The 21,979-nt window shown below is 41.1% G+C and overlaps 1 protein-coding gene across 14 annotated transcripts in view; it reads left to right on the top strand.

Annotated features, from left to right (window-relative positions):
* Positions 1 to 18,208, top strand: part of LOC310761488 (cation channel sperm-associated auxiliary subunit beta-like) — a 43,223-nt gene extending 25,015 nt beyond the window's left edge. For all 14 annotated transcript variants that reach the window (XM_083611357.1, XM_083611351.1, XM_083611361.1 and 11 more), the window contains 12 exons: positions 459 to 610; positions 1,887 to 2,029; positions 2,941 to 3,137; positions 3,500 to 3,826; positions 5,553 to 5,692; positions 8,788 to 8,997; positions 10,382 to 10,492; positions 11,915 to 12,025; positions 13,438 to 13,576; positions 14,437 to 14,537; positions 16,300 to 16,374; positions 17,650 to 18,208. In XM_083611357.1, the coding sequence (XP_083467483.1) occupies positions 459 to 610; positions 1,887 to 2,029; positions 2,941 to 3,137; positions 3,500 to 3,826; positions 5,553 to 5,692; positions 8,788 to 8,997; positions 10,382 to 10,492; positions 11,915 to 12,025; positions 13,438 to 13,576; positions 14,437 to 14,537; positions 16,300 to 16,374; positions 17,650 to 17,871 (1,928 nt within the window). In that variant the 3' untranslated portion in view covers positions 17,872 to 18,208. The remainder of the gene's footprint in view (positions 1 to 458; positions 611 to 1,886; positions 2,030 to 2,940; positions 3,138 to 3,499; positions 3,827 to 5,552; positions 5,693 to 8,787; positions 8,998 to 10,381; positions 10,493 to 11,914; positions 12,026 to 13,437; positions 13,577 to 14,436; positions 14,538 to 16,299; positions 16,375 to 17,649) is intronic.
* Positions 18,209 to 21,979: the final 3,771 nt, after the last annotated feature.

Here is a 21,979-nt window from a genome sequence, read left to right as displayed (position 1 = left end):
CCTATTTTCACATTATTCTCCAGGGAATAAATGCCCTAAGCATTCTGCTTGCTGATATCTCATAGTGTAGTATGGTTGGCTGGGATCCAAAGAGCCGTTGCAATCTTCTAGTGGGTCTTAGAAGCTTTTAATCCACTCATTTGTTGCTGCAGCACCCTGCATCTACCCCCACCTTCCAAAACCCTCAATTGCCGACCAATCCATTCAGACCATGAGGCACAAGGAGCTTCTTCCAAAAAGGAACAACACCTCCTTGCATGCTTCAAAGTATTTGACCACATATGGCCATGTTAGATCTTGGCCCTTAGGAACTATTGTCAGAAGTTGCATAATTTAGTTATACTTTTTCCTGGTCAAAAAGATCTATTTCCTTATTGCATTGATTAAATATGGGTTGGAAGAGCTGTTGATCTCTCCAAATATTCACAGAAACCTATTATATTTCCCCTTTTCTGTAGGTTTACTGAGATATGCCAAGCTTTTCCCGCCAGCAAAGGGTATCTTCAACATGTACTTTGACCACCTGGGAATATTAAATCATATTTCTCTGAATGATGCAGTTGCCACATTTGTAAAAGAGACGAGTGTGGATGTGGACACTTTATTGAAGGTTACAGATGCTTTTGATGCGTGAATGAAAAATGTCTATGAGATTGTAATAATTGTTGTTCTTGTTAAGGACAAACCTTCACTCTTCCAACATGTCAAAGTAGGAAGCTAGTGCTAGAATTGACACTGGAGTCATTAACCCAGCATTTTTTCACCACTATCTAGATATCCTTATAATAGATTTAATTCTTTTTTTAAAAAAATACATTAAAAGTTGATTTCAGAAATGCCACCATTATAATAGGTTAAAGCAAGAAAGATAATTCTTTTGTTCCTGAAAAAAATAGCTGCTCACTGCTTTCTGGGGGGGAGCGGGGGCGACGTTTGCGGTCCCTCAAGCTCTGGCCTCACGTGCTCCAGTCGTTGCAGGAAATCTCTCCCCAGTCCCAGGAACCCTGGTCGATTCCCTGCCAAGAAGGACCATTAAAGCTGGCAGTCTGGGCATTGGTTGTTGCTCCTGCCTGGCCTGGCAGCAACACCTTGAAAGGCGGTGGGCCTCAGCGGCGCAGTCGGGTCCCAATAGCTCAATCCGAACCATATTTCCTGTATATGTGCCCTATATGCCGAGGGAGTGCATTAATGAAACTTTCAGAAAACCATTGAGTTTGCCCCACCCCCTTAGCACAGGCAAAGTCGCATAATGCTTCAACTAAGTTGCCACCTTCAACTCCTTCACTTCTTTCAAGTGGGACTTGAAAGTGCTTAGCTTTAACTGACTCCTACCATTATCTTCAGGACCCTGAGCAAATACTGATTTTTAAAAACATAGTCTTGTACTCATTAGAAATTTAAGAGAAACTAGGGAGAAATTTAGTACTATCAGTATTACTTTGTGATTACTGCAGCTATGTCTGTGCTGCTTAATTACCAGTTTCTAAGCAATTTATTTTCTGATTGCTATTATAAATTAAATTATCCCTTAGTGTGGTGTGGAGCCAGTGTGGTGTAGTGGGGTTAAGAGCGGTAGACTTGTAATCTGGTGAACCGGGTTCGCGTCTCTGCTCCTCCACATGATGCTGCTGGGTGACCTTGGGCCACACTTCTCTGAAGTCTCTCAGCCCCACTCACCTCACAGAGTGTTTGTTGTGGGGGAGGAAGGGAAAGGAGAATGTTAGCCGCTTTGAGACTCCTTAGGGTAGTGATAAAGTGGGATATCAAATCCAAACTCTTCTTCTTCTTATTTTTTTTAATTCCCATTTATTCCTAAGCTAGTTTAGCAAGTTTTTTATCTATAAACACATGGAAAAAATATAATTAATTTTCTCACTTTGTTTCAGGATGTTGACTTAGGTTTTGAATTTCCTTTGGCTGTACAGTATATCACTGAAGAGCAAATGTTACTTTTAAACCACGAGCCACGGATGACAACAAAACATGAGAGATTCAGTAGTCTGCAAAGAGGCAAAAGATTAGATTATGGGTAAGTATCAATAACAGCATATGTTTTGTTAACAAGCAATGTCTTGTTCTGTTGGGTTTTTCTTTTTAATGTACCCTGCTATTTTACAGAATATAGCAAAATAGCATCTCTCTAATTTGGTTAAATTGTTCAGAGGGTTGCCACTTTCTTGTTCTGCCTGCTCTTAGAACCACTTTGTACTAACATTTGTGATGTATACCGTGTAATACAAGTTTCAAACAAAATTTGTAGGCTTCAAAAATATATCAGTAGGAGATGTGTGTGTTGTCAGAAGTTGGAAACGGTTCCTGCAGTGTGTATGATGATGACATGGTTTTCCCATGGCTTCATCATCTGGGGGGGGTGGGGACCCACCACCACATTTGGGAGCAAAGACTGCTGGAGTCTGCTGTCTTCCAGGGATGTGATATTGCTGGAGCCAGAAGGAACAGGTTCAGATAATATGGCCCATGAAGTATTGCACCTACTAGGTGTACCAAACATGGAGATTAAGGGGTATTTTCGTGTGATAAGAAATACATTTGATTTTGATTTGATTTAATATTTGTATTCTGCTTTCCCCACAACAAATGTTGAGTTCAAAGTGGCTCACAGTAACAATAATACCATTACAAGTTAACAGACATTGTGATCATAGTAGTAAATTCAAAGCACAGGAGAATATAAAGCTAAAGACAAATTCATCAAACAATTACTACAATTCAATACAAAATCATAGTGATTCAAAAGATCAGAAATAGCTGCTGAACAGCAGCCCTGTGCCAGCTGACATGCTTGAAACCACAATTTTCTCTTAGCACTATTTTCCAGCAAGGGAATGTTAGGAACTAGTCAAAATTTGTTAAAATTCATTAGATGTGTGATCTGACATCATCAAAGTGGTATTAAATGTATGCTTCTTTTTAATTCAGGCCAGGAGGATCGTGTATAATCAGAGAGGTTTTTAGGACGAGAGCTCCTCCGGGCTTTATATCATCTGTACTGGTAGATGTTCTAGATCGGTTTCCTGTTGAATCTAAAACTGCTAGCCCTTGTACAGCAAATACTTTAAGAGTTTTGCCCCCTACAGGGAGCAGTATATCATACAGGCTTCAGCTGACTTCTCCAGGTTTGTGCATCACCTGATAATGAAAAGTTTTTGGAAGGAGGGTCTTTGGCTTATGCTAATCACACTTCAAGGGGGAAATATATAGGAAAAGAATTGTAGGCAATACTATTTGTCTAAGATTGGTTGCATGGTGGTGGCCCCTGCCCAGCATTTCCTAATTTCCTATGTAGCCTCTTTTATATGTTCCTCGCCATCCAGTCATTTTTATTTCTACTAGATCCCCTTCCTAAATCAACAGCCAGCCAATCAGTCTCCAACTATGTGTAAATGCATACTTTTCTTATGGAGACAAAGTGGCAAAATGAAGGGAAATGCAGCTTCTGCACATTGAATGATGTTTTCATTATTTTCTTGTTTTCCAGGTGTGAATATATTTAAACCAACCGATCTTGAGAAAACAGTGGTGATTCCAGGCAGTAGCAGTTTCTTCATTATTCAAGTTGTGGATGACCAAAATGCTTTAGGAGATGCTACTATGCCTAATAGGGTGCCTTTAAATACAGACATTCCACCTGGGAGGTGGTTCTTGTATGACTTTGGCACTGCAAATACCAGAAAATGGAAAATTGTTGTTGACATATGTAGATATGCAATACAACAATTTGATGACCTACCACGCCATGCCATTAAATACTTGGATATTGGGTCAAAGCTGGAATTTAAATTCAGAGTGACTCCAGTTAATGTAGGTAAGACTGCATATATTTCTTGTCTCTCCGCTCTTCAGTATTCTCGATAAAATGTCTGAAAGTGTTTGAAATCATATGAAAGCAAACTCTTTATAAATTATAATCCTCTAATAATTTAGCTGACATTCAGCAAAATGTATTTTACATATATTTTTATATGCATGATTGCTTTTAAAAATGTAATAATAAAAATAATTATAACCAAGATTTATCAAATAAACTATCAAAGCTTATCTGACTTCCATAATTTTTGCAGATGTTACATGCTGTGTGTGTGTGAGAGAGAAGGATTTGGTCATTTGTATCCAAAACTATATTCCATTAAAAATCCTTCAAAAATAAATTAAAAGGCAGATATATTCACAAATATCTTAAAAAACCACCACACAGAATTCTGTGTGCAATAATAAATCTTAATATTTCCATCTTTCAAAACATAGCAAGTCCTAGATTTGCACTCGATAACATTTTATAATTCTTTGTATACCCAATTGTTGTTGTTGTTTAGTCGTTTAGTCGTGTCTGACTCTTTGTGACCCCATGGACCAGAGCACGCCAGGCACTCCTGTCTTCTGTATACCCAAAGAGAAGTCCAATTTGTTATATGTATTAATTCAGCCATTGAAATAGCAAATGCCTTCAATTTGCTTATTCGATCCTTAATTGATGGTATATTGGAAAATATGTTATTTTTTGCAAGGAATTCATCTTGATTGCTAATAGTGCTGTTGCTAGAACAAACAAAAATGACAACAGGATGAGCTCTGCCAAGCACCTTTAGTTAAATTAAATGCCGATGAAGTAATCCCATTTGTATAAACTCTTCAGAACAGATCTGTTTATTCATTATGTTTGTCAGATGCTTTCTGCAAAACCTCGGAACTCGAACGTAATCTGTTCCGGAAGACCATTCAACTTCCGAAACGTTCAAATTCCAAAGTACAGCTTCCGATTGGTTGCAAGAGCTTCTTGCACTCAAGTGGAAGCCAGACAGATGTTCGAGTTCCGAGGAATATTCGAAAACCGGAACACTTCCTTCTGGGTTTTTGGCGTTGAGGAACTGAAACGTTCGGCAACGTTCAAGTTCCAAGGTTTGACTGTACCATGATGAATGGTACTGAAAAGCCACTGAGAACTCCAAGAGAACCGAGAAGGTCACACCTCCCCTCCATATCTGTCTTGGTAAAGGTCACTCCACATGGCATCCAAGGCAGTTTCTGTGCCAGAACCAGGCATGAGACCCAACTGGAATGGGCCCAGAAAATCAGGGCTTGGAGGTAGCCACCTACCAACCACTTGAACACCTTCCCCTTCATTTTGAAGAAAGGTTTGTTTCAAAATGTATATGTCATATAGATTTTGAAACTAGCGGGATATCCTATTGACTCCCATCCTGCCTACAGATCTTTATACAACTCTTTATAAGTTATAATCCTCACTCTAATAATTTAACTGAAATTCAACAAAATGTATTTTACATATATTTTTATCCTATTGACTCCCATCCTGCCTGTAGAGCTTTCATATGGATTTCTCATTTTGTTGTGCATATGCACACAGATGTATATGAAGTAAGGGTACACTGGAATCAGCCAAAATCCTCAAGTATTTTTCAACCCAACTGCAGTCTCAGAGTGGAGCTAAGTTTCTCCTTTTGTGAGAGGTTGTTCTACAGGAAAGAAATATTGGAAATAAACATCATTCTCATTGTTGTTTCCTTCCACAGCGTATAATGTGTTTCATAATAGGCTAATGTACCTTGCAATTGGAAGGCCTTCTCTACTGGATGTGAGCACAAAAATTTATTTTGACGAAAACAATAGCAATTTAATCGATATCACTGTTCATAGTAAATTTTTTGAAAAGGTAACATGCCGACAGCTCTTTTCGTTTTTGTACAAAACAAACTTATGTTGGTTGTAGACCAGTTTACGCTATGGCTTTCCTCACAGAACCCTAGAAATTGTAGAGTAATGAGACTTGGTTGTAGATGTGATGGGAATTGGTTGCAGATGTTAGTAGGTGTGGCGGTGAGCTGGCAGGGAGGGGCCAGCTTGTGTGCTGGGAAAAGGCATTGGGTTGGATACTTAGTGTAACCTGGGGGTGAGAGGGAGCCTCTCCTGTTGGACATGTAAAAATCTCAGGGTACCCTGGTAAAGGCGTCTGGGTTGAAATCCGAAGGTCCAGATGACGTGAGGTGGGGGTGATGGGCCAAAAGACTTCGGTTCAGTGGCCAGGGGCTGTCAGCTTAGTTTACCAGCATCTTGAGGGGACCCTTAACCCAGGACTGACCCTTGTGAATAATCATCCAGCAGTCAGGTAGGATGATTTGGGATACACACCAATGCCTATGCCAAAACCTCATGGCCAATTTATTTCCAAGTTCTCCTCATGTCGTTTTTGCTGCTTACTTCCCAGTTCCCAAGGCACACTGCGCACAGGCCTGCAATCCCCCTCCCACAAGCACATTTTAAAAGCTATAAAATGTTAATCAGCCAAACGCCTGAGAAACATTTTCACCTGGCAACTAAAGATATGCAATGAAGGCGCCAGGCAAGCCTCCCTAGGGGGAGCGTTCCACAAATGGGGAGCTACCACAGAAAAGGCCCGCTTTTGTGATGGCACCCTCCAGACCTCTTGTAGAGAAGGCACATGCAGAAGGGCCTAAGGTTAAAACTGCAGGGTCCTGGTTGCTTTATATAGGGCGAGGCGGTCCTTGAGGTATTACAGTCCTGAGCCATTTAAGGCTTCGTAGGTCAAAACAGCACTTGGAATTGGGCCCGGAAACTAATTGGCAACAGGCTGGATCCTGGACACAAAAACTAGCCACTCATTGTGTTACACTCCTTTTGTGATTCAGCTTCAGTTTATCTTCTCATCTTCAGGCACTAGTTTAGCACAGACACAGCTAGACTTACTGAAAGCAATGGGATGCAAGTTATTCATGACTACAGTGCAACTGTATCTTACACAGGCGTTCAGTTCAAAATATTCTACATACCTGCAAAAATGTGTATACTCAGATCATTGGAACTGGACCCCTTCATGAGCATCCTGGGCTCCAGAAGCCCTGAAGTGCTCTTGTGAGATCTCACAGGTCCATCCAAGTTTTCTCAAAATCACCCAGGAGCATCCAAGACCCCTGACGCCTTTTAAACTTTTTCCCTCCGTCTCTTCACTAGCAACCTACCACCGTCCTCTGTTTTTATTAACAAAACAAAAACACAACGGGAGGTCAAGCTAGCAGCTAATGAAGCTGTAAATCTTCACTTACGCAGCTCTCTCAACTTTCTGCAGCCTCTCAGTTCCTTTAAGAGCTGGATTTACGACCAAGCCGGTCTTCTCTCATCCGAAAGCTGCTTTCACTTTCTCTGCACACAGTACAGCTCTAGAAACGTAGAAGGAGCCATAACCTAAGAGAGTCTGTGTACTGGTCCAGTAAACGCTTCCGCTGCGCCACCAGCAACAGTTCTCTTTGCAGAGCATTAATTAAGTGCAGTGCAGAGATTCTTGTTGCAGTACAAGCTTCAAAGTCTCAGCAGCAAAGAAATAACGACACAGGGAAGCCTGTCTTTCCAAAGACAGGTTTATTAACAGAAACACCTCCGGAGCTTTCAGACATTTTTGCTTCACGCCCCACAGGCAGAGAAAACAAACACTCTTTATATACTAAGCAACTTAACAACTTAACGAGCTTGACTACTTAAAGTCACATGACATTGCTAACTTGCCAGCGTCTTAGGTTTCACACCTTAACAACACACAGAGGCAAAGGAAGGCAGAGAAAGCTTAAAAGCTACTGTAGTTCTATTGTTATGAATGAGGCCCAGTCCCAGCTAACTTTACCTGATGTGTGACCCTTGTCTTGGTATGGATATATTGTTTGTCATAGGCTTGTTTTGGAGTATTAGATTAATAATATTTAAAATGTTCCTGTGGGAGAGGCATTTGTCATATGAGAATACTTAAAACTATTCCAATGGAAGACAGAATTTGGAATTCTTCTAGTATGTACAATGCACACATGCTGTGCTAAGGAAATGAATGCAAATGCCTTGCTTGCTTGCATGTCAACAGCCATGCTTCCATGGATAAGGCTCTATGGCAGGGGTCAGCAAACTTTTCTACCAGTGGGCCGGCTCACTGTCCCTTAAATCGACTGGTGGGCTGGACCACGCACACACACACATGCACACATACACACACACACACCAGCGGAGGGGGGCTTCTCTCTCTCCCCCAGCCCCTCCCCTCCCCCTGCTTTCCTACCTCCTCTGGCAGCGGTTGGGAGCCAGTAACGGTGGTGGCACCTCTCGTTTCTGGAAGAGCTTTCCCAGGTCTGGGCCAGCAGGCATGCCAAGCTCCGGCCAAAGCCCCACAACATGCCCACAGGCCTCTCTGTCCATGGCTGCATTGCTGGCCAATCTGAAGCCTCTCCGCCTATGTGCTGAGGAAACCCGGCACGGCTCTGAATTGCCCAGTGTCGCTGCCCGCCCAGAAGCAGCCGCAGCTTCGAATTGGCTGCGGGAGCTTCCTGAAGCCGATCCAAAGCCACCTGCGTGCCAATCGCGGAAGTCAATCGCCGCGCTGTGCCAGTTTAGCACGGGGACTGACCGGGCAGGGTCCTCAGGCTGGATTAAAGAGCCCCACTGGCCTTATCTGGCCCACAGGCCTTAGTTTGCTGACCCCTGCTCTATGGAGTCAGCTACATTAGTCAAAAAACAGCGCTTCAAATGCATTATAAACATGCAACACCAGATGGTGCTGGAGAAAAAACAAACAAACAAAATTCTTTGCGATTTTCCATAGTGTTTGTTTTCTTTTGTTATAACGATTTAATTTCTGACTTATTTATAGTGGGTTTCCCCCCTGTGTGTAGATCCATCCTATGATGGGAAGCTAATTATATTCATCTATGTTGGAGACCAAGTAATGTTATGCTTTTTCATAAACATCCCTAGGGTAAAACCACCATAGCTGTGATTATCGCAGTGGGATCTCTCCGATGTGAAGTGACAACTCTTGTCTTAACACTGAAGAATTCCTGCTCCTATCTTAAATCAATGCACTATGTTCTATCTGCTAAAACCTCTCCTTCAGACTGGCTAGTTGAGGATGTCAGCGCTGAACCAAATGGCTCAGCGATTGCCAGACTTTTAAAGCAGCTACCGGTAAGGATCCTAAATCCTATATGTTAGTTTCTTAAATGTTCTGAACAGGGGAGGGGCACAGATGTATCCATTGCTCTATGAAGCCCCAGGATGCATTGTTCCAAAGCACCACCCTGGCACAAGACTCCTGAGTTAGATGGATTTAAGTGTGGCCTATGAAACAGAGAGCGATGCTGAGGACATCACTACACTCTCTGGCATCTGTGTCAGTGAAGCAGACAGGTAAAAGCTAACTTTTCTTCTGATAGAAGGCAGGGTCAACATTTCCAACTGTCTTTTTTTAAAAATCAATTTTTAAAATGTTTCATTAATAACAATCCTATGGAGGCCACATTAATTTGATGGCAAATTATGCCAAATCACAATACAATCAAAAGAGCCAACTAAACAGTTCCGAATTAAACATCCCGTGTTCTGGATATCAGGAGTTGATGTTATTCCTTGATCCTGCGCCAATTCTCTTAATTAATCCAAGTTCCACAATTCCGATCTTAATCCTTTGTTCTAGCAGCCACTGATGTGATGACTTTCAATCGTGTTTAATAAATCCAAATCCATTAACTTGCAGAGGGAATTTATATTCTGTAGCTGTGTGAAGTATCTGTTTACCTTCTTTTTTTCCTTAATGTTGTAATCAGTCAATTTTCTTCAACATTGCGCCTCCGTTGAAAACTCATGTGTAGGTAAGCTCCATTTTGCCTCTCTGAAACCAAAAGCAATCCAGGGTCTGGCCGCGACTTCTGATTAACTTCCAGTGTTTATCTCCTTGTTTTTTCTAACAAGTTGGCATCTCACCAAAACCGTAATAAATCAGAATTAGAGCTCTCTTTAGTTGGCAATGTTACCAATCATCACAGTATTCCACACAGTCTATTCTTTCAAGCACTCCGTAAAAAAAATTAGGATTGCATCTCTCTCTCTTTCTCTTTTTGTTTTCATCTAGATTAGTTTGCTTTTTAATTTTTTTCTTTCATCTGTATTAATAAAGCCTTAATAATTTTTTTTTAAAAGAAATAAATATGTGCTGCTGGTAATAATTGTATGAATACAGGGTTGGGGAGATGACACAAAGGGGAAACCAGTCTTATTTTTCATCACATAATTTCCCCCTTTTTTCATTTACAAAGATTATCATACAAATAAATTTATATAACCAATTAGAAAATATCAAATCATTGACCCCCCTTTCTGTGCTTACTTATGTTTTATCTTTTATCACTGCATATCCAATTCATATCTATTTACTATTTATCCTTTGTATTTTATTTAAATTATTTTCACTGCACATTTTTATGTCAGTCCCACTAACGATTTAAGTTGTTTGCAAAAATTCTTCAAATAATCAATAAATTTTCCCCATTAAAATGTGTTGTTTTTCATACAGGTGAACTACAGGCCACCATCTGTTTTGGGAATTGCTGTTCCACTCACAGAAAATTTCTATAATGCTGACCCCAGCAAACCTAAACTGAGGGATTATTTTACAAATTCAAAAGTAAGTCTTCATAGCTACTCCTGTAAGAATTTGAGAATGCACATTTTTCAAAATTGCTATCCATTTTGCACTCTGTGCTATTGCATGTTCTTTACATACACATACACACATTAAGAAAAGAGATTTCTAATAAAGAGGAGAATCTTGAAATTCAACTTCCAGATGAGCATTTCTATAGAATTTGCCCCAGAACTTAGGCATCCTGCTTGCACATACTATAGACTCAACATCTGTCTTCTTCCCACTATAAATAGCTGGTTTTCACATACTATTCTGAGAAAAATAACCTGAGAACTTGGGCTCAAATCCTTACGTTTTAACTTTATGGCCACCTCATTGCCACCTCATATCATTTGCCAAACCTTTGCAGTAATAGGACAGATCAGGATCAGAACATATGTTGACACAATTGCCCAACTACTTTCCACACACTCAAGGTAAATATACTTTAGGAGCTATGGAAACAATTTGAAGCACCCAGAGCAGTCAATATGGGCATTTCCTTTTTTTGCCCTAAGTGAACTCTACTGTCTCACCCCATTTTACAATCCTCCATGTTTTCCTGTTCTATCAACAAGAGGCAGTAGAGGATTGTATGCATAGCTCCTTTTGCACTATTCCATATATTCAAGATAATGATATTTTACATCTGATTAAAGACTCTCAAAGTCCACAGTATCAAGGCTGCTTAAGAATATGGAGAGTGTAGAGAAGAAAAAGAGAAAGGCTGAAAAGCAGGCAGAGGACTTCATCTGCAAAATCATTTGCTGTCACCCAAGAGCCCCAATGTCCATTCAGCTCATTTGTCTCTTGCTCAAGAGAATGCTTCTCTTCAACCCAACTGCATATCACGCTTCCTGTTCACTAAGGAACAAGAGTTATTGCATAGTTCTCTTTGCCCTCACTCTCCCTTTCTTTCTAACAACCCTTTTCCACCAAATTTGAACACGCAGGGCTCTCCAGTCCACTGATAGTTGTAAAACTATAGACTGATTCAGAGGCCAAATGATTTCCATTGCATATGTTGGTCTACTTTGTAAGCACAGTCGAGAATTACTTTGATTATACCTTCTTTGGGACACGGGTGGCACTGTGGTCTAAACCACAGAGCCCGGGGCTTGCTGGTCAGAAGGTCGGCGGTTCAAATCCCCACAACAGGGTGAGCTCCCATTGTTCGGTCCCAGTTCCTGCCCACCTAGCAGTTCGAAAGCACATCAAGTGCAAGCAGCGGGAAGGTAAACAGCGTTTCTGTGTGCTGCTCTGGTTCACCAGAAGTGGCTTTGTCATTCTGGCCTCATGACGCGGAAGCTGTCCGCGGACAAACCCCGGCTCCCTCGGCCAGTAAAGCGAGATGAGCGCCACAACCCCAGAGTCGTCTGTGACTGGACCTAACAGTCAGGGGTCCCTTTACTTTTCCCACAGAATTCTGGACAGTACAAGCAATGTGCTGGCAAGTCAAATCGCTCTGAATGTGGATGTACAGAAAATATGAAGCTGTCCTTTTCTGTTGCCTTTTCTGATTGCAAGGAGAAGGTAAGGTCTATGCTTACATGTGCAGCTTTTTGTTTGTTATTCTGAGGAGCTATATAGTATCCTGGAACCATTACATCCAGTATGTAAAGTATATAAAAATAACAGTACATTAAGAAACCTAAGAAGATAAAAATACCCTTAGCTAGTGCTGAGAAGATGACAATGTTGTGGCAGGCAAACATCTCTGGGGAGGAAATTCTGCAAATGGGGCGTCATAACCAATGAATCCTTTCTCTGGCTGCCTTCTGCCATGCCAAGGAGAATTTCTAAAGACTCCCATGGTTCTTCAAGGTACTGGGTTCCCAAGCCTTATAGAGCTTTAAAGGCAAACTTTGAATTCTGCTTAGAAATGAACTGGTAGCCAGTGAAACCTTTTAAGCCACTCACAGTTACTAACTTAGCAGCTGTATTCTGCAGTAACTGCAATTTCTGAGCAGTCTCCAAAGGTATCCCCAGATGCAGCCCAATACAGTAGTCAATCCTTGTTTCCAGATAACTGTGACCAGGCTATCGCTTTCCAGAAGAAGCTGCAGCTGGCACACCAGCCTAAATTAATGTGAAAGACATTCCTTCCCACAAAGGCTTATCTGGTTCTCCATTGACAAAGCTATATTTAAGAGTGTGCTCAGTCTAAGAATTTGATCCTTTAGAGCAGTGTTTCCCAACCTTTTCCCAACCGTGGCCCTCTTCTGACCTTGTGTTCTTCCTGTGGCCCACCCCACATGGACGTAGCCAGCCCTACCCATTGCCACCCCACCACTGCACTTAGCTAACCTGGGAGTCCTGGATTGTGGGCTCTACTGGTCAAAACGGGAGCCTCAGCGATTGCCCTCTCTTTCTGGAAACAAACCAGGACTGCTCCAAAAAAACACACGTGGCAAAAAGGAACGTTAGGCCCTGCTGGGCTGCCTCCTTACCAGCTTGTGAAACACTACTTTAGAAGGAGTGCAACCTTATGCATAACAGATTTAACAGATGAGCCACCTACCCACAGAATCTCAGACCTTCTGGGACTGATTTTCAGTGCACTGGCTTTCATTCAGCTCATTACCAATTTGTAAGTCAGACTTCCTATTTAGCAGAACTAAACCAGCTTATGTAAATAAAGTGGTACCTTGGGTTACATACGCTTCAGGTTACAGACTCCGCTAACCCAGAAATATTACCTCGGGTTAAGAAATTTGCTTCAGGATGAGAACAGAAATCGTGCAACGGCGGCACAGCGGCAGCAGGAGGCCCCATTAGCTAAGTGGTACCTCAGGTTAAGAACAGTTTCAGGTTAAGAACAGACCTCCTGAACGAATTAAGTTCTTAACCCGAGGTACCACTGTATTTACATTTGTGTCATTCCACATCGATCCATGCAGGCATTATTTTAATGTCAGTGATTTCTATATATCTTACATTACTAGGCCCTGCGAATGAAATTCCCAGTAACAAGGCTTCCTCTCTATTTCACCATTGAGGATGAGGGTCGCTCTGTAAATCTGACATCTCCTTATTTTATCACAATCATAGAAGTCAACAACAGAACCAACTGGAAAGTTTCAGGTAGGGAGCAGAAGAATCTTGGGATTCATCATTATCTTTCGTATCGGAGAGGTTCTGTTGGAAATACTTGTCGTCAATGTATTTTCAGGCTCTCTTTCTTGCCCTATAGTAGGTGTGAGGAACCTTTGGTCCCCTGTATGTTGCTGAATTCCCATCATCCCTATCCATTGGCCATGCCTGCTGGGGCTGTTGCAAGTTCTAGTTCAGGGAAGACTTGATGTGGAAAGATTTGAATCTAGTCCAATTCTTTCTGCATGCAAAACCTATTATACCCACAGACCCTTAAGGCCAGAAACAAGCATAACACAACCCATTGGTTTACCATGGGTACACCCCTCCCCCTAGCTGTTCTTCTTCCTCTACTTCTCCTGCTAGCTTTTACCATGACTAATAGTTATGGTGGCACTTCGGCTATAACAAAGAGGAGTTCAGGTTAACCAACATTTCATATTAATGTTTGCCCACACCCCTCCTTTTTCACCCACTCATGATAATTACCGGTAATCACTGTTAGTGCTTTTTTCTGGGGGGATTCAGGGGTACACATAACCCTAAACATTTTGTGAATCTAAGTTTGGCCTCATTGAGGGGCAGTATTTCAATATGAGTAGAAAAATGAGAGTACCCCTAAACTTTTTTTTAGAAAAAAAGCACTGCTGTTTGTTAACCTCTGGAAAACTGCTGTAGAAGACCCTGTGCAGCTCTAATACATCATGGTGTGCCTCTGATACCTTTCTTACTTTTACATTTCATGAGAAATAGATCTGGCTATTCATCTGTATTCAGGCCCTACTGAAATGTAAAAAAGAAGGAAGAAACTGAAACCTACCACTCTGCGACTGTTTTAACTGTTTTTTCAGGTACCAATCAAACATCAAGTATGTTAAAAATGAAAAAATATTTGGAGCACAGACTCAAAACTGAACTATATAATCCAGATGGCCTATCTATAACGATAACTGTAAGTGCCAGAGAAAATACATACAGTGCTACCTCGGGTTACAAACACCTTGGGTTACAAACACTTCGGGTTACAAACACTTCAGGTTATAGACTCCACTAACCTGGAAGTAGTACCTCGGGTTAAGAACTTTACCTCAGGATGAGAACAGAAATTGCACGCTGGCGGCACAGCGGCAGTGGGAGACCTCATTAGCTAAAGTGGTACCTCAGGTTGAGAATGGCTTCAGGTTAAGAGAAGACCTCTGGAATGAATTAAGTTCGTAACCAGAGGTACCACTGTACCTTAAACCCCAACTCTTCTTACCTTAAACTCTTTGTACCTGGGTGGTCCAACTTTTCAAACAAAGTGGATCACAAGAGTACTCAAACCCTTTCAAAGTGCCCCAATTTTCCTGCATGTTTAGTTGTTTAGTCGTGTCCGACTCTTCGTGACCCCATGGACCAGAGCACGCCAGGCCCTCCTGTCTTCCACTGCCTCCCGCAGTTTGGTCAGACTCATGTTTGTAGCTTCGAGAACACTGTCCAACCATCTTGTCCTCTGTCGTCCCCTTCTCCTTGTGCCCTCCATCTTTCCCAACATCAGGGTCTTTTCCAGGGAGTCTTCTCTTCTCATGAGGTGGCCAAAGTATTGGAGCCTCAGCTTCACGATCTGTCCTTCCAGTGAGCACTCAGGGCTAATTTCCTTAAGAATGGTACCTCAGGTTGAGAACGGTTTCAGGTTAAGAACAGACCTCTGGAATGAATTAAGTTCGTAACCAGAGGTACCACTGTACTTTGAACGAAAAGACCAAACCTTAAACCTAAACTCTTCTTACCTTAAAATCTTTGTACCAGGGTGGTCCAACTTTTCAAACAAAGTGTGTCACAAGAGTACTCATACCCTTTCAAAGTGCCCCAATATTCCTGCATCATCCCGGAATTTGAAGAAACCATCCCAGCTTCTGATTTGATCCTAGAATGTCCCATTTACCTCCTCCAGCGCCACTGCTGACCCTGGGGAGAGGATGTGCCAGTGCTTGCAGTGATGCTGCGCTCTCGCATGAGTCAGCATGGCACCAAAAGACACACGTCCTGATTTTCATCAGAGGAATGTTGGAGGGTATGGAGTACTTTGACACGGAACCTGCGGGTCACACAAAGCCTTTTCATGCGGGCAGGTGGGATGGGGTGGTGGAACGAGGCCAGAATTGATGCACGCCCCCCCCCAACCCTCGTGCTGCCTTCCCAAAGCTGGGTAATAAAGGCATCGGGCTTTGGGAAGGAGATGGGAGGGCTCTGGAAGGGTCCTAGAGCCCTCTTACCTCCTTCCCAAAGCTGGGAAATCACTAAGTAGTCTTTGGGAAGGAGACAGGAGGGCTCTAGGATCCTGTCAGCCCTCACAGCTCCTTCTCAGCACTTACCCAAATGAGAGAAGGCAGCATGAGGGCTGGGGAGGGGGCATCAGATGTTGCTGAGGGTTGGGGGGGAAAGCCTTGAGGGCCACATGTGGCCCTTGGACCACATGTTGGGCCACCTGCAATATACATTTGACATTAAGTAATTTGCATATTAAATCAAAATATCAGAAATTCACTGTTCCAAGGATATAACACAACTGCTAGCAACACTGATTTTAAGGCTGTAGTTATACCGACATGGTACTGCACATTATTTCTGTGAAACGTTTCAACTGAATTAATAGCCAAGGATTACAATTTTAATTAAAAAATGAAAACAAATGTTACTGCATATTAGTAACAACTTTCCCCCCTTTCCAACAGGGATCTGAGCTTTTCCATTTTAGGGTATCAACTATTCCTGGAGTCTCCTTTTGTAACTTATTTGACGAATTTCAGGTATTGTCATTAGCTCTTTTTTAAAAACAACAACACACAAATTACACCATACTATAGAATGAATTAACAAACATAAAATAGGATACGAGATTGTACAAAATGTTCCCACATATTTAGCCCTTACTTCAGCACATTCCCAGAGAACAGCAGGAATTAGCGGGTGCAAGGGGGACTGGACTGGAGAAGGACACTTTAGGGAAACGCACAGAAGTGGAAGCTAAAGCAGACTGGAGCTTTTACATATATATATAGCCTCATACAGGGTGTGTTTTTTAAAAGAGGCCCCGTGGAACATGTGTACTCTGTATCCACAGGGCCTCTTTTAAAGGACTCACCCTGTATATATGAATGACTTTCTGGATGCCAAGGCCCAGGTTTGAGGCAAGTACTCTTTAGTGAGAGAAGCCCAGCAGATATTTAAATAGCACAACTGTGACTTCAGTCATTAATTAAAAACACTGCAAGGCAGGAGTAGCCTCTTAGCTCACAAAGGCTTTGAATGGTGCCCAAAGATTTTGCTTTGTCACTTCTGTTGTACAAGCTCTAGAAACTTAATTGTTGTGGTTTTTTTTTTTATTAACGTTCAGAGTTTAGGCCATGTGCTGGCTCTGGCACAGCAATATGCCCCCTGCCCTCTTGGCAGGCCTGCCCATGCCAAACATATGACCATGGAAAGGCTGCCATCTCAAACAAGAGCTGATAGAGTCACTTGGATAATCTGGGCCAGGTTAACCTTCTGCTCCAGCCTTTCCAATTTAATGCCTTCCAGGTGATTTGGGACTGCAAAGGGCTAATAGGGATGGGAGTCCCAAATGTCTGGGAAGGCTAGTCTGCTCTGGCTGGCAGCACCTCTCCAATATTTCAGGGAGAGTTCCTTCCTAGCCATGCTACCCCAAACCTTTGGCCTTTTGTAAGCAAAACGTGCTTTACCACTGAACTGTGAGCCTTCCCTCATAGAAATGATTGACTGAGAATACAAGGAAAAACCTATGCTTAACATAGAGAGCCATACTTTCTTAGCCCATACTTTTCTGGGTATTTTATTTTACGAGGTACAATAATAATGCAGTATCTTGCAACAAACCGCATGCAATGCTTGCCAAATTGGGTTCCCTATAAACTCAGATGACTGCTTCTGTTCCCCCACCACTTAGATTTGCATATGCCAGCTTTCGCTATCACTTAGACCAGTTTCACTATCTTGTAGTCAACATTATGAACAATAGTCAATTTAAAGGGAAGTGACTGTTGGAATTACAATATTTTCTGTTGCAGATTTATATTGACGATTCTCCACTGGCATTCCCAGGAAACTATCTTATCAGTTCAATGACGTCTATATTAATTGGAGGCATTATTTTTGTGGCATTTATTCTGTATGTATTTGAAATTGAGATAAGGAACTTCTTAAAAAGGAAACTAAGAAGAAATAAAGTGGCATCAAAACCCCCACCCAAGAGAGATTCAGTAAATTCTGGTGATTCTGAAAAAAATTGACTGGCAATAGTAATAACGTTATAATAATGTGTTGGTTTTTAAAATTGCTATAAGACCCGCCTGTTGCTTTTATCAGTAACTATGTTCCACAAATGTTAATGGTATTTTTTTGAATGAACATATGTACAACTATTTCATCTTTAGCTGTAGTCTTTCTGTTTAGGAAAAATATTTTTGAAAAGATGTGAGGAATTTTCACTTGTTGTTCCTTAGGATGAAACTCATTTAGTCGCTGCTTGTCATGAATTTTACTGAAGTTTATTGGGCAAGATTCCGCCCCCCCTCTCCAAAAATGTCACTGAAGCTGTATACAATAAAATAGTTCATATATTTAAAATACAATGCATTGCTAAATGTGTCTACTTGCGCCTCTGTTTATTTTATGTACCGGTTATTTCTTGATTAAAGAGGTGCTTCTTCCTCCTATTAATGTACATATGTGTGCAAACTTTGGTATTTCTCCAACCTAATAATAATAATAACAATTTATTTATATGCCACCCATCCGGCTGAGTTTCCCCAGCCACTCTGGGCAGCTTCCAACAAAAAATTAAAAATACATTAAAACATCAGTCATTAAAATCTTCCCTAAGATAAAGCTTTTCTTCTGCATTATGACTATTAATAGTATGATATTTCTGCAATGCAATTTTATCCACTGGATCATGGTCATCAAAAGTTACAAATCCCAAGCCCCTCTTTTTACCAGATTGTCTGTCTGTAATTATTTCAATTATGTCAATTTTTCCATATTCTGAGAAGTAGTCTTTAAGGTGATGTTCCTCAGTATCTTCTTTAATTCCACCAACAAACAATTTTTCCACAGTAACATGAGCTCCAGGTTTTCCAAATTCCTCCCTGGCTACGGCTCTTTTCGGTTAAACTACTCTTCCCTCAATGGAATGAGGTCTGGCAGCCATTGCTGCATCAACTTCAGCCATGGAAGAGAATGTGACAGAACCAAATTCTCATGAGCGTTTGCTTGCAGGGTCTCTCATAACTAGTGATGTTAAATTCTCAAGAATTCTCAATTAATGAGAATATTAGAGAATTTTCATTTAAAACAGGAGAATGTGCATTTTAATGCATTGAAAATGATTTTAGTTAATATACATATTTATTTATGGGTAAACTTGTTCAGATGGCAACCAAAAACTGTAGACATACTTTTATTCAATGGGGCAATGCAGTGAATTCCCATTCTTTCATTTTTTGGACCAAACCTGAAATTGAAAATTCAACGTGAATTATTCATGTTAATCACTAAGCCTGCCACTAACTGTATATTTACCATCAACTTTGAATTCTAATTATGTTGTGAATGTATAAAATGTAGCTTTTAAAGTAAAAGGAATATAAAAATAACTCAGGTCCGCTACATGAGTCCGTTCACTATTGACATATAGGGAAACCTGTTGTTTAGTAAAGGAACTACAGTGAAAATATATAAGCACAAGCCTACTTGTCACTTGCAAGTATCAAATTAAAAAGTAAAACATGTTTCATAGTTAAAGCTAAACCAGCTTTAACTGGTTTAAGTTTTGATACAAGCAAATTCAGTAATAGGCTCTCTTGTGCTTCTAATAGCTTAATAACTGTTTTGGTGACTAAAACACAGCTTGATAAACAAAACTATATGCATACACATATAAAAAAGAGGCCATTAACATTAAATGTATTATCATTATATGATAATATATTTCAGTATGTCTGTCTCTGGTAAAGGGCACCTTGAACCATTGAATGGCACTGCAAAAACTAGTTACTGGCACTAAATAAAAATATAGAAATGTCAACTGTTTCTATGAAGGCCACATCACACGCTGTTACACATAATTGTATAGTGTATAATTAAGTGTATAAAGCATTAAAGCATTAAAGCTACTTTCTGTAAATAATAATAATAATAATAATATTAATAATAATAATACTGTATGGCCAAGGATATAGAATTGCTAAGAATAAGGTCACACCAACATAGAAAAAAGGCTATTACATATAGTAGAAATACAAACGAATTCAAATGTTCATCAAATTAAATGAATAGCATATCTGAGGGTTTTTTTAAGCGACAGCTCAGCTTGAGGCGATTCCCCCTCTGCAGCTGCGGCGGCAGCAGTAGCAATGGAAGCGTGTGAAGCGGCTAACAACTCTTGCTATTACTTCCCTTTGCTTTCTCAGTGGGCATATTCTGACTCCATTCCCACTGGCACTTGGTTATGCTATTAGAGGGAGGTATTCTATTAAAGGATAATCGAAGTGGAAGATTCTGCGAGACCAAATAGGTTACTTACAAAACCACGCTCCGTACATTGTTTAGGGCGGAACACAAAGCCAAACACGACCATCTAGTGGCATATATAAAAACAGCAACCTTCAAGAATGGTGTTAGATATAATATTATAATAATTATTATTCTTTATTGCACATTAGTTGCTCTGTACCTTAAAAAAAATTTCAGTGAGATTTACAAAATAAAATACTGCAGAAAGAAACAATTAAAATGAGAACATTTAAAGCAGTGTATAATGCAAAATATGTATGGTGGTTTTTCAACTATTTTTTTTCCTCAGAGTAGGCCTGGTGAAATGAATGAGCATGGAGGAGTTAGGTTCGTTAATTTAAATAGTTCTACTCTGAGTAAAACTGAATTGAATACCACCCCTAAAATGTTCACCCAATAACACTGGAAATAAAATTGTCAGTATCATCAGGCCATTATACAAAAGTGTGGTACAATCATACTTGGAATACTGTTTACAATTCCAGCACCGCACTACAAAAAGGATAATGTGGAGTTGGAGAAGATTGAGAGAAGGGCAACCAACATGAGACAAAAAGCATTTTAGTTTAGAGAATAAAGCGACTAAGAGGCGACATGATAAAAGGATGGATGGATTGAGGAATGTGTTTTGCTTCCTCTCTCATAGCGTTAGGATTCATAGACATACAATGGAGGTCAACACTGGAAGATTCAAGTCAGACAAAAGGGAGCATTTCTTCACACAGTGCATTGCAACAGCCACCATCTTGAATGGCTGTAAAAGATTAGGATTAGGCAAATTCATGGAGGGATGGCTGTCAATAGCTACTAGTCATGATGGCCGTGTTCTGCTTCCAATATTAGGCGGGAATCAGAGTCATAGTGGGAAGCTCAATGAAAATACCAACCCAGTGCGGCATCTCTAAAAAAGGCAAATTTCATGCTAGGAGCCATTAGGAAATGAATTGGGAATTAAAACTGCTGATAGCATAATGCTGTCATATAAATCCACAATGTGACTGCATTTGGAGCACTGTGTTACACAATGTCAGAGCTCTTCCCTCCCCCAGCTATGGTTCTCAGGTTTTTCTAAGGAGAGGAAATATCTGCTAATTCAGTGTATAGATACAGCCAGAGAGTGCTTTTATGGCAGTATGAATGCTGCCCTCTAGTGTCCGTCACATAAGTCATTTCTGCACAGCCAGTTTTAATATATTGTTTTGTTGTTTATCAGAACAAGTCAAGCTTCCAGGGCTCAAAGTGCGCTCTCAAATAAGTGAATTTGTGTTCCTTTTAATTTTGGCCTGAATTAAGCTGAGGTTCTCTTCCAAACTCAAACTCCGTGCATCTCCTGAACATGTTACCATTAGCACAACAGAGTCTGGAGGCTTCTACACCTCTGCGCATCTCCTGTGGAATGCAAGGCAGCATCTTGGGGATCAGACTCCTTGGGAATTGTACTTCCTATAGAGCCTGCCAACTCAGTTAAGGGGTCAGGAGCCACCCCCTATAGTTCTCTGCGGATACTTGTGGCAGCGCTTGCAGGGAAAGCCTTCCTTATAATCCCTTAGTAAGCTTGGGTGTGGGACACGGGTGGCGCTGTGGGTTAAACCACAGAGCCTAGGACTCGCTGATCAGAAGGTCAGCGGTTTGAATCCCCGTGATGGCGGGGTGAGCTCCCGTTACTCGGTCCCTGCTCCTGCCAACCTAGCAGTTCGAAAGCACGTCAAAGTGAAAGTAGATAAATAGGTACCGCTCCGGCGGGAAGGTAAACGGTGTTTCTGTGCGCTGCTCTGGTTTGCCAGAAGCGGCTTAGTCATGCTGGCCACATGACCCGGTAGCTGT

The sequence above is a fragment of the Podarcis filfolensis genome, assembly GCF_964270895.1.
Source record: "Podarcis filfolensis genome assembly, chromosome: 1".
Classification (NCBI taxonomy): domain Eukaryota; kingdom Metazoa; phylum Chordata; class Lepidosauria; order Squamata; family Lacertidae; genus Podarcis; species Podarcis filfolensis.
Note: the sequence above shows the minus strand (reverse complement) of the source record. Positions and strands in the feature narration are given on the sequence as shown.